The following is a 12829-nucleotide window of genomic DNA, read 5'->3' as shown; positions in this document are numbered from 1 at the left end:
TAACTTATAACATTTTAATAGACGCTTTGCTACCATGTATGGTCTCATAACTTTATCATGTAGTAGAAAACTGAAGATGCTTAACTTGGAGAAGGCATTCAAAATGGTATTTTAATAGCATATTAAAACTATAAAATGAAATAAAGAGTAAAACCAAGTTCACTGGGTAAAAGCACTTGCCACACAAATCTGACCACTTGAGTCTGATCCCTGAAACCTACGATGAAAGCGTGGAACTGATTCCCCAAAACTTGTCCTCTGACCTCTACACATGTACTATGTCTGTAAAGGTGTGTGGACATACATGCATGTGCATACATACACACACAAAACAACAAGAATCAGCAGCGTTTCCTAGACCACAGAATGGAAGAATAGGTTGTTGTGGGATATTACTTTGGTTATTTGGTGGGTTATGAATGTTCATCATTATTTATGGGGGATATAGGAATATAGGATTAAAAAGACAACCATGAACCTGTTTTATATTGGTATGGATTTTTTGGTATATTGATACAAATTTAATTTTTGTACTTATGTATGTATGTCTATTCTTGTTTAAGGTATTGTACCTATGCAGTTCATTTAAAAATATGATGTATAATTAAGAATGCAGGTTAATAGAAAGTCATCTATATTAATCAAACTTAGGTATGTTTTCAAAGTTAAACAAATACATTTTAGATAGATGTTCTTCAAATGCTTTAGAAACCTACAGAATAAGGCATTTAAGATGTTTAATAACCTAAGGCTTTTCATGACAGTGAAACATGTCTGCTCTTGGTAGCATCAATCTACTTCATAAAAGAATGATGAGCATCAAAGAACCTCCATGTGGAGTTTGCTTTTACTTTGGCCAAGTTAGCCACTGGGCAGAGAAGCTGCTTTTGCCTTAACTGTTGAGAGTATGCTGTACAAACTGGACAAGCAAAACACAAAGGAAAGTGATGGTTAAACTTTGTCAAGACAATGTGGGACAGCCCTTCAAAATTTCTGCCTCATAGAAAAAACTGCCAGATACTCTAGGCTTATAGATGGATGCCCCAACATTGCAGAGGAACCTTGGGTGACTGTCCAGATAGCCAGAAGTCTTTATTGTTCCTATAGTTTTATAAGTTGCTTGCTCTTGCACTTCCTGTTTACTCAGGTAATATTAGATCTTTCTGGGGTCTAGGATGGAGTTGAAGACTAGATAGTTATAATCATAGCTTTCTTTAGTTACGATAGAAGGTAAAGTAGGTAAAAAAAAAAAACGTTAGACTCACCAAGAGAGGATAAATAATGGAGTATTTTCTTTGAATTTGGCAAACACAAAATGGATTGTATATTGTAAAAGTAATTCTTACTTGATAATTGATCCTGTAGTATATAGCTTTACTGTGTTAAAGTTAAAAATCTTTCTTTTTATTTAGACAAAAAGGGGGAAAATGTGGAATATTACTTTAACTAGGCAAAGATGTTACATTTGTTTGTGTTGCATTTGTTCAACAATGTAAAGATATGTTGCTTTGCCTGCCTAAGGCACTTGATGAGCCTAGTAAAAAGCTGAATGGCCACTAGGCAGTAGAGGGATTGGCAGGGCTGGCAGGCACAGAGAATAAGTAGGAGGAGAAATCTAGGCTTGGGGGCGGGGGAAAAATATACGAGTCAGCTAGGCACCCACCAGCTGGATGGAGTAGAACATATAGAACAAAAGAAAGATAAGCTCTGAGGCAAAATGTAGATGAAGAGAAAGAGGTTAAATTAAGTTATAAGAGCTAGCTAGAAATGAGCATAAGAAAAGGCCTAATAATAACTAATAAGTCTCTGTCATGATTTGGAAGCTGGTTGGTGGCTTAAAGAAAAGCCTGTTACAACAGGCTCTGAACACCTATCAAGTCTGTGCTCAGAACTCCAGAGGTGCTTCTGTATCCTTTGTAGACGGAGCTCATTATTGGAAGTCCACACTTGTAATATACTAACACACACAGCTCCCGGTCACACCTACCACAATTATACACCACAGCAATACTAAGTAGCACTTATTGTCTTCTTTACAGAATAGCTCTTCACAAACCTCCGTATCTTCCTTGACTAATCTTAGGTGACAAAACTACATAAAGATGCCTAGCTATGAATTTTCTTCCTTTTCTTTTGAGACAGTCTTATGGTGTAGCCCAGGCTGGCCTCAACCTCACAGAGATTTGCCTGCCTCTGCCTTCTCAGAGTACTGGCATTAAAGATCTAAGTCACCACACGTGGCTTCCATGTGATCTAACTTTCATGGTATGGGTACATTACAGTCTGTTCAACTATTTACCTACTGAAGAACATCTAATTGTCTGGTTTGGAGTCACTATAAATAAAAGATGCAATAAACAGTGGCATATAGATTTCTGTGTGAGCTTAAGTTTTCATGCCTCTGCGATAAAAGCAACTCTACACTATATGGATCACAAGTTGTTTTCTGTATAACTGTATTACAATCTCCCCAGCAATATTTGAGCAATCCAGTCTTTCTGCATCATCAGATATGTCTTTAGACTTTTTTCTTATCTCTCTCTATGTATGTACATACTTGAGAGAGAGCATTTTGCTATGTAGCCCACAATGGCCTAGAAGTCTTGACCCTCCTACCTCAGCCTCCCAAGTGCTAGATTACATACACCTTTAATCCTAGAACTTGGGAGGCAGAGGCAGGGAGATCTCTGTGAGTTCAAAGAAAGCCTGATCTATATAACAAGTTCTAGGATATCCAGGGATGTACAAACCATGTCTCAAAGCTACTGAAGGAAAAACAAGAAACCAAACTTCTAAGCTCAAGTCACTATAACACACACTGATACAACTGCAGGACAGGATGAAGGGCTCTTGCATATGTGTATGAGTAGAGTGTGCAGGTACATGGGTCAGCTGTCTTCCCCTATTGTGTTCTTCCTGACGTACCGAGTCACAGCCTCCTCACTGTTCGGCTCTTCTGACTAGTCCAGCTTGCTCCATGGATCCCCTTCTTCTGGTGCATTGGGATCATGGGGTTGTGGGATGTGATTCTAGGGATCCAACCTCCAGCCCTCAGACTCGAGAGACAAGTACTCGACTTGCTATGCCATCTCCCCAGCCCTTGAAACTCTTTCTCTCACTTTTAAGATTTACTTTTTATTTTTTAATTGTAAGTGTCAGGAGAAAGTAAATGACTGCAGCTGTCTCTAGAGGCCAGAGGGGCTGGAATTACAGGGTGCTGTGAGTTAACCTATCAAGTACTCTGCAAAAACATTGTGTGTTCTTAACTACTGAGCCACCTCTCCAGCCCCCAAAGCTCTCCTTTTACAGAGAAACAATATCCAAATATATAACCTTAAATATGGTAGTAAGGAACTTTATATATTAATATATCATCATCTTTAAATTAAAAGTAGCTTTCATCTGACCCTATAGAAAAAAATAAAAGTTTGGAATATTTACATTCAGCAAAATCAAAAATTACAGCACTTTCTAGAGTAAATCAAGTTATTCTCACCACTAGACTAATTAGGGCATGGTGTGGAACAAGGTGTTCTAAAGTACGGAAGACAGTGAAATTAAAATAAGTAAGTTTCTATATCAGCTAGTGAATGACTGAAAGTGTTAACAAGGCACGAAAAAAAAATTTCATTATCTTTCTCTGTGAAGTTACAGAACACGAGTGTAAGTTAACAAACTCTAAACACAGCTATAATCACATCAATGGGATGGACAGGGACATTCCACTTGATCAGGGAGCTTGAGTTTTTATACACAAATGAGCTTCTGCTTTCAAGTGTACCACACTTTCATCAAAACGTCTGTTTCTGTCACACTGCAAATAGTCACATTAACCTCTGTGTATTTTAGTATTACCACTACCAATACTCCATTTTCTGTCAAATTAATAACAAAGAACAACTAATATCACTCATATGACTATTGTCAAGCTAAAAAATACTGCTATTATTTAATTATTTAAGCACATTTTTTTAAATGCCAGTTAAGTAATATCTTCTTTTTTACTGGAAATGATATTTTCTAAGGAACACAGACTGTGTTTAGGAAAACATTTTCAAATTTTAAAATCCTATTTTAAGAAGACAGTTAAGCCAACAGTCATAAATTTTAAAACTGAAGGCTTGTGGAAGAAAATGGACTTTCTATGAAACAGCCCACAATGGAAGCGCTCTCTCTCTATGTTACCTTTGTTTCACAAAGAACAAGCAGCTCAGCTAATCAGACCACAGCACTCAAAACTCACAGGGAGACTGAGATGGCCCACAATGCGCATGCACGTGGAGTGCTTTCATCTACAGGACCCATCCTCCTTGAGTATCAATCATACAACACAGACAAGAAACTGCCACGTACTCCATTTTATCCTTTAAACATTACAGTGGGGAATGTAAAAATTAAGGTATTTACACCAAGTAAGCTACAGACTGAAGACTGAAAGCTTTGCAGCCTCGAGTTACCTTATCGGCCTTCAGCTTTCTAAGGAAAGATGGGTTGTCGTACCCTTTCGCTTGCCTTGCCTCTTGCAAATGGTTGATCATCCACACGTTTTTTCTTTGCTTTGCCAAATCAAGTGCTGATTCACCCTGGTAATGTAAATAGAAGATATTCACATTAAAAAGAAAACTAATATTTTCATTAATAGCTTTTAAAGAAATTCCATTAAAATAAATTGACTAAATTCATTTGGTTTCTGACATCATATAAATCAATTTAAAATCTAAATCATTACATACCTGTTATCATTTCCCATTCAAAACACAACAGGAAATACATTTTTTCATCTTACACTATAGACTCTATTTTTGCTTGCATTTTGACAAATTAGAAAGCAAATCAAAAAGTAGGTATTTTAGGACCTGCTGGATCAGAGGCTATCATTAAGCTTTTCAGTTAGGCACAATCCTTACAGCTTCACTAACAAGGAAAACATCCTCACACTGTACCAAGTTGTCAGAAGTCTGCTTTACTTCAGTGATGGTGGGAGTCTTAAGAGATTCGGGAAGAAAAGGCAAGTCAACTTCTACTTCAACCACTGTCCTGGCATTCAACCTACAGAAACTTGTCTACCCACAGAGGAATTCCCAGAGAGCAGGAGAGCAATGGGAAGGAATCACTGCATCCCAGCTAGAAGCTACGAGGTCCTTTAATACTCAAACAAGAATGCCAGGAGTGCAGTAACAAGTAAGAAACAAGAAGTACACAACTTAGTCCTAGATGCTCCTTTTAACTTTTATTAATTTAAATTTCCTACTTCTTTTGTAAATTAGACACCTACATTTCTGGTCTATTTAATGTCCTCTATTTATCTGATTCTTTAAATAAAAAAGATAAAACTGCCAAAATTTGAAGAATGATTCTCAAATTATTTTTTAAAAAAAATTGAAATTTTACTTCAAAATACTGGATTAAAAGAAAAGAAACAGGGAGTACTAAGGTACTTACTAAGTACAGAACACAGTTTTTAAAAAAAAAAAACAAAAATCAAGCATAACACTACCGTACAGCAACAAAGAATTATAAACAAACAACAACAATAAATTTCTTTCAAAAGCTCAAGCAGATTTTTAATACAAAACCCAATGGTATTTAATAAGGAACGGGCTAATCTAGGTGAGCCTTCCACAAATAGGGATATTTATTTTAGATATTCCTTGCTTATTCCAGAATTCCATCACCTAAGTTTTCAGAACCAGCTAATTAATCCAAACTATAAATATTACCTGAATTATAGCAATCCCTTGGATAACAACTCCCAGAATATCCTGCAGTTGCCTCGGTCCAGCTGAGCACCCCTTCCACTAGAGGGCCATGTGACACCTAAGGATTGCCTAGACAGAAAGATTGAGGGAGCTTTAAAAACCTTTCAACTCCTCTAGTCATCTGACCATGTTTGTATAGTTCTTTTATTCAGCTGGTAAAATAAACAAACAATTCAAGAGTTGTACTAAAACCAGGGTTCAGAATCAAGTCTATATTAGATTACTCCATGTTGCAGCAAAAATCGTAAGTAATACTAATGAATGTTCCATGAGGAAGAAGTCACATGGAGTATGTATAGACTATGTCACTGGTGTAAACAGCATTGTTTCAGGGGTTTTGGTCAAATAACCATGGCTAAGATGGAAGATCACTTGAAGTTATGCTTTGGTGGGACTGAATCTCACTGTCAAAACTAACACTCGTTAGAGACCATCGAGGTCCAGGTATTTGTGAACTAATGAACAACTACATTCTCCAAGGATTCTCACCTCCTCCCAAGAAGCTCCAGGAGACCTTCTGTCTACTGACATCCTCTGACAGTTTTAGAAAGAAAGGACTGGGCATGCTTAGGTCACTCAGGTCAATTGTTCTTTCCAAATTAAAATTTCTAACTTTATGTATATAACTACAACTGCATGATAAAATCTTTAAAAATTAACAAATTTGTTTCTTCTTATTCTTAGAACACAAATTACTTTTTTACCCTATGGTTAATATTGAACCATAACTTTAGTGCTGTGGTTGTAATATTCTTTTGATACTTATCCAATGAAAGCCAAAAATCTTCTTCCCCACCAAAATGCTATCATAATAATATTTTAAAAGTCTAAGGGTATGGGTCTATGTCATCCTAGATCTTTGTGAACCTAAATGTATTTGGCTACTTCTTATCCTTCTAAATATCAACTTTAAAATATTTTAAAGTTATCTATTGTTAAAGTAATCTTCAAAATAAGTTGTCTTTTTTGATGGAAGAAATTTGTTTTAGATAAAGGAATTTAATTCCTTTCCCAAACAAGTAATTTACAGAAGCAATTTCTAGTTAACCTAGATATATTTAAAAGAAACTTAATCTTGTTTTTAAAATAGTTATTTCAGGAAAGGACTGAATAATTAAATAATTATAGCACAGAAAATGTTTTTGATCTTGGCTGAAGAATGCAACATTTTATAGATTTAAAAATCAAATCAAGATTTGCAGCTACTGCCTACCCTTACAATTCAATTTTATTTTATATTTTTAAAGATATAGTTATTTTACTGTATGTGGATTAGTGTGTATATATACACAACATGATTGCCCGGGTGCTTGCCAAAGTCAGAAGAGGGTGTTAGGTGCCCTGGAGTTGGAGTTGGTGCTGGGAAATGAACCTGGGTCCTCTACAAGAGCATCAAATGCTCCTAACTTCTGAGCCATCTCTCCAGCCTCTAAAGTTCATTTTTATTAAGAAGATCTTTCCTAGTATTTAAAATAAAAACATAAATAAATATTGTCAAAACTATGAATAAAGGATAATGTTGAGGCGTTTCCACATTTGCAGTGACCTAAACAATGAGCTTTCTACTGCACAGTGAAAAGGCACCCTTCATGCAAAGCTCACAAACCAGTGAACCTCTATCTCCCTCAGCTCAAAACAGGACTTTCCTTCAGCACTCACAGCCTCAGCGCGTGTCAGGAGACAAGTCAGCTAAAACAAAAGCTGCCTCGCCGACTCTCAAATATAGTCTACCATGTCGCCCCTACACGAAAATATAGATATTATCTCAAATCCTTTCAGTTAGTTCCATCTCTACTCCTTGGCTAAGCTAAGAAAAACCACCAGTCTAACGGACTTTCCAATCGCTCCATTATCTTAATGATTCAATGACTCCTTCAACCAAAATTGTCTCTAAGACAAAAAACACATCCTATGGCAGTCTATACACACCCTCCTGTATCCTAGGACTTGAGCAATGATTAAGCATCGAATCTGAGCATTTATAGGCCTCTCAAGTTGCCTATTGCTCACTGTACTTCTAAGCCAAACCCAGCTAACACCCCTAAAACTCAGCATCCAACCCTCCTTGGCCTTGCAGTGTTTGTAGTTCTTCACATGGAAAACCTGCTGACTCTGCAAACCAATTCCTTCTCTTCATAACATCCACAAAAACATCATCTCGAGGAATTCTCATAATATTGCTAGCACCATCTCAGCCCTGCTACTCAACTGCATCTGATCATGAATTTACTACTTTATTCTTCAACAGAATGCATGTTCTGAGACAACACAGACCTTAATCTGTCTTGAACATTGAGACAACCTACCAAAGAACCAATATTTACTGACTGAAAGGGAAAAAATGGTTTCTATCTGGAGTGGTGACTAACACTTCAACTATACAGAGAATGACAGATCCTAATAGAAAGAGCATTTCATTCTTATTTTCTCCCTTTAACTGTATGAAAAGAACATTTAGAAACAAAAAACTCTTTCTTAGTAAAGTGGACAGAGATATTTTTCCCTCAAAGCTATAAATGTTGCTTGAACAAATGAATTATTTCCTTTAGCTAGACTGTTCTCCAGAAGGTGTTACAAAGCATTACTCTTGATCACATTGCTAGGCTAGAGTGTATAACTCAGGGGTAGAATGCTTGCCTAGCACGCATGAAGACCTGTATGAGTATGGGGACTTTTTTCTTTTTAAACAACAGTCAACAATAGGCAAAAGTGAATCTGTGCCAGATAAAATAATTTAAAAAGGCATGAGTTTAAACAGAATGTCTATAGGCACATTAGTAAGATCAATCATTTGGCACTGTAGACTCTACAAAGTATTCTGATCTTGGTTCCATATAGGTAATATGACTGAACATAAAGTACAAAAAGAAAAAAAACCTAAACATTATGTGAATACTTTCAAATACCTCTACTCTTATCATTACCTTTTTGTTGAAATTCATTATAAACTTTTCTATCTTACCAACATTAAAGGTTTATGCAATGGTTGGTAGGGACCACAACTTTTCATTAATTATTTTAGAAGATGTTAAAATTTTCATGTTGCAAATACTTAAAGAGCACGACTGAATTGTCCTATCGTTTTATGTAAATATGGCACTGGTCTCAAATTACAGAACCGTATAGCCATCTTGCTTTCATAATTATTTGGTATACTGTAAGTCCAATGCATTAATATGGCAAGTAGGAAAAAGCAAATTGAAATTAATTGCTTACAGAATTGGTTCTTTTTTTTTTTCAGTGATGTAAGCAATATCTTGAAATGTACTTCTAGTACATGAACCTCAAGACTGGACATCTAGAAGTCAAAGAGAGTGAAATGGAAAGGAAGGCAAATGATAAAAGAAGGGGAATCCTTCTTTTGGCCTGGGCTAAACACAGTTCACTAAAGCCAGTGTTTTAAAAGTTTTTTGCAAAGACAAACATTTCTCTAACATTTCTAAAGTAGCAGAACAGTACACTGACTGTCATAAATGTCAGTTTAAGCAAAACTGAAGACCACACAAATCTTCACTCTTTTAGCCAACAGATATTTGCTAAGTACCCATCCCATGTCAGTATTATGGAATACCAACTTTCCCTTTTCCATGTGTTTAGTGAACCATTCTGATTATCCTGGGTAGGAACAAGACTTAGAAGTTTAAAAAGTAGAAAGAAACATCTATCAAATTTATAGTTTATAATATTTAAACTAAACTCAAAATTTGTAATTAGACTATTTCTAGAAATTCCCTAAGCTATGAAATAAAAGTTTTAAAAAAAAGATGGTCCAAGCCATTTTTAATAGACTAAGCTTCTCTTCTTAAAGTAACTCAGTAAAGGAAGAATTTTCACCAGAACATAAAGAGATGCCTTGATCCAGCAAGAGGTACCCACTTTTTGATTCGCTATTTCAGGTTAGTATTAGCTTAAGCTCCCTTTACATTTAATTAGCATATATCCTTTATGCATTTATAAAACATGGCTCAGAAAATATTACAGCTAATCCTTAAAAACAGTTTTCAAGATAGTGATTCCTGACAGTATTTGTAGCTATTCCGATTACTGCTAAAGGACACTGTGGATCAAAAGCCTTTAAGAATGCAAAAGATGAACCAAAAACTTGAGAACCAACTTTTGACACTTATTTATGCTGTGTTTGCATGTGCACGAACATATGACACAGCACATGTGGAGGCTGGAGTGCAACTTAAAAGCTGTCCCTTCTACCATGTCATGAAGGGAGAACTCGGGTCATCAGGCTTGGCAGTCGGTGCCTCTTGCCCCGAGTCATCTTGCCAGTCCCTCAGCAAAACCTTGTGTTCGTAGACAATTTATGATGCCTATAAATTCCCCAAATTCAAGTGTACATACTAAATTGTACTTGGCTTAGATTAATTCTGTGTACTTATCTTGGGTTAACTTGCGATATACTCTATAAACATCACAAAAGTTTTTTTAAATCGAATTTAAGTCTTATTCTTTAAAGAAATAAGTTACTAAAATGACAAAGTCAAGGAAATACTAGAATGTATTATGAATGAGGTCTCTCCTATGGCTGTTAGATGATGTGAAGGTATGATGGTATGCAGGATGGTCAGAGGACATCTTTGGGGAGCTGACGCTCTCCTTCCACAGGGATGGCTTCTGGGAGTCATCCACCTTAGGTGGCCAGCCTTTTACAAACAAGTGATTTTAGCAGCTGTGACATTCTCTGATGGGATAATGTGTTTTGTAACTAAAAACTTACAAGCAACAATATTCTTAAGAAACCAGAAAGCTATTGTCCTTCATTTATAAAAGTTAGAAGCATGTAATTTTTAAAATCCAGTACAATTCCCTAATAAAAGGCCACCTAAAACTAAAAATATTTAAATATAAGATGAAAATATATGACTCAAGTTTTTAAAACAAATTATTTCACAGAGACAAATGATTAAACTACAGAAAAAGTTCTCCTAATGTTCAGTCTTAAAAAAGCAAACAAGAAAACCACATGCTTTATGAAGAGACTCCTATCAGTGTCCTCCTCCTCCTTCAACAGCAACACGTATTTACCTTGACATTTTGGGCGTCCACATTCCCTCCAGCTTCAAGAAGGAGACTAATGACTGTGGTGTTCCCTGCTAGAACCGCCCAGTGCAGAGCAGTGTTTTTGTGATACTTGTCACCAAGGTTAACTGAAACATTGAATGTTAAAAGCAATCTAGTTGGATCCACACTGAAAAGGAAAAAAACAAACAAACAAACAACAACAACCCTAATTTCAATTATCGGAATCATTACAAAGACTACACTGATTGTGGCTGCATTCTCATTCCATCCTGGAAAACAACTACTCTAGCCTCTTAATAGTACAATTAATAATTAAATAATGTGCCACCCTATATAAAGTAATATGGTGCCAAGAGACAGCATACTTGGTCCCAACTTCCCTACTTTTAATCTAAGAATTCATGTTATTAACACCTACACATTTAAAGAATAAAACATACTTCATTCCAATTCGGACTGATAAAAAATGATTTAAAATAACTTAAAAGTGAATAAAACTTTACAGTGTGATCACATGAAAAGGTCAACTGTTCTTGCCCTCTCAGAATTAAGAGGCTTCCTTCTGTCCTGCACTAGTCACTACTGCAGGAGCTTTCCAGAGCACTGTGTGTAGCATCTGCTGCTCTCTAATCACGTGTCTCAGAGTGTTATGCTGAAGTGATGGTTACATACCTATGTGTTCTATAAGCTGCCCACATTAAAGGCGTCATCCCGTTCTGATCCATCATATCTACATCCTGATAATAAAGACAGCAGAATTTTAAGATCCTAACCAAAACTAGTTGAAAACATCTAATTTATACATTATACAATCTGAAACATTACTATTAATCAAGAATGCTTCCTGAAAACTTCTCTCTCAACTTTAAACTGAAACTAAGTTCTATGACTAATTAGTCTAACTGGTTTACAAATTATGCTTTCAGACTTCCCCTTTAATATTTTATATTCAAAGATCATTTAAAGAATATTTAACATAAAATATAAAAAGAACATTTAATGTAAAATTTACATTTAAAAAACATTTAATGTAAAATGTTTTATATTTAAGATATTTTAGAATTCTAAGTGGTCCTCAAACACTATTATTACACAATCTTAACTTAAAATAAAAGACAATTTTTAATAATCTTTCACAAGATGAAATTTGCTATGTGACATTGTTTTGTAGTTTTCATTTTCCAGAGGGAAGAAGATATATAGTTTTATATCTTAATTTCCTTGACAATTTTTAGGTACTTATAAATATTATACCCATTAAATCACACAATATTATGTGTAAACACTTTAAGTATGTATTGCTTTTTCATGTAGAAAAATTACTCAGGAAAAAACTAATTTAAAAACTTAGACCATCATATTTTATCTTTCATATATTAAAAAAATACCATACTACTGAAGTTTTATTCTTTGATCTTTGGGTTACTGTTTTCCTCGAGGGTTGCTCTATTTTGTGATGATGTCTTACCCTGTAGTCCAGGCTGGCCTGGCATTAACCATGCAGCCCCAGCTGGGCTCAAACTTGTGGTAGTGTTCCTTCCTGCCTCTCAGCCCGCCAAGCAGTGCCAACACACCCAGCATTGTTTGATTTGCATGCATCTGTGTGTCCCCCCTCATTTGTGTGCTCGATATGTATGCCTCTACAAGCACATTTGTCCACATCTGCTGGTGTAGAGGCCAGAAGAAGGTATCGGCTGTCTTCTTCTAAAGCCACCACTTGATTTCCTGAGACAAGGACAGCTAGAGTAAATGGCCCCAACAGTGGGACTACCTCCACAGCCCAGCTTCGACCTGTGTGCCGCAGAGTGCTCTACAGGGAGCCACCGCGCAGCTTCATTCCCTTGATATTCCTATAACCTACCTACTTCCCAGAATTTTAAAAAGACTAATGAAATGATCCAAAATTACAAATCAATTGCATTAACAAAAAGATAACAAACACTCAAAATTTTATATCATTTTTTCTTTCCCAGCTAAAAGGGGAAAGAAAAATAAGTAAATATAAATTCTCCAAGCCTTGGTATGGAGAAACCAGA

General features: G+C 35.8%; 1 protein-coding gene across 3 annotated transcripts in view; it reads right to left on the bottom strand.

Annotated features, from left to right (window-relative positions):
• The window catches only part of Zdhhc17 (zDHHC palmitoyltransferase 17), a 67804-nt gene that overhangs the window by 17550 nt on the left and 37425 nt on the right, over positions 1-12829 (bottom strand). Inside the window, exons 6-8 of one of the 3 annotated variants that reach the window (XM_075954857.1) lie at positions 11466-11530; positions 10797-10959; positions 4458-4583 (exon numbers count right to left, since the gene is read on the bottom strand). In XM_075954857.1, the coding sequence (XP_075810972.1) occupies positions 4458-4583; positions 10797-10959; positions 11466-11530 (354 nt within the window). Of the gene's footprint in view, positions 1-4457; positions 4584-5720; positions 5829-10796; positions 10960-11465; positions 11531-12829 lie in introns of those variants that run through there. The other 2 variants (XM_075954858.1, XM_075954859.1) reach the window with 2 other exon arrangements.

Source organism: Microtus pennsylvanicus, chromosome 20, assembly GCF_037038515.1.
Source record: "Microtus pennsylvanicus isolate mMicPen1 chromosome 20, mMicPen1.hap1, whole genome shotgun sequence".
Classification (NCBI taxonomy): Eukaryota; Metazoa; Chordata; class Mammalia; order Rodentia; family Cricetidae; genus Microtus; species Microtus pennsylvanicus.
Note: the sequence above shows the minus strand (reverse complement) of the source record. Positions and strands in the feature narration are given on the sequence as shown.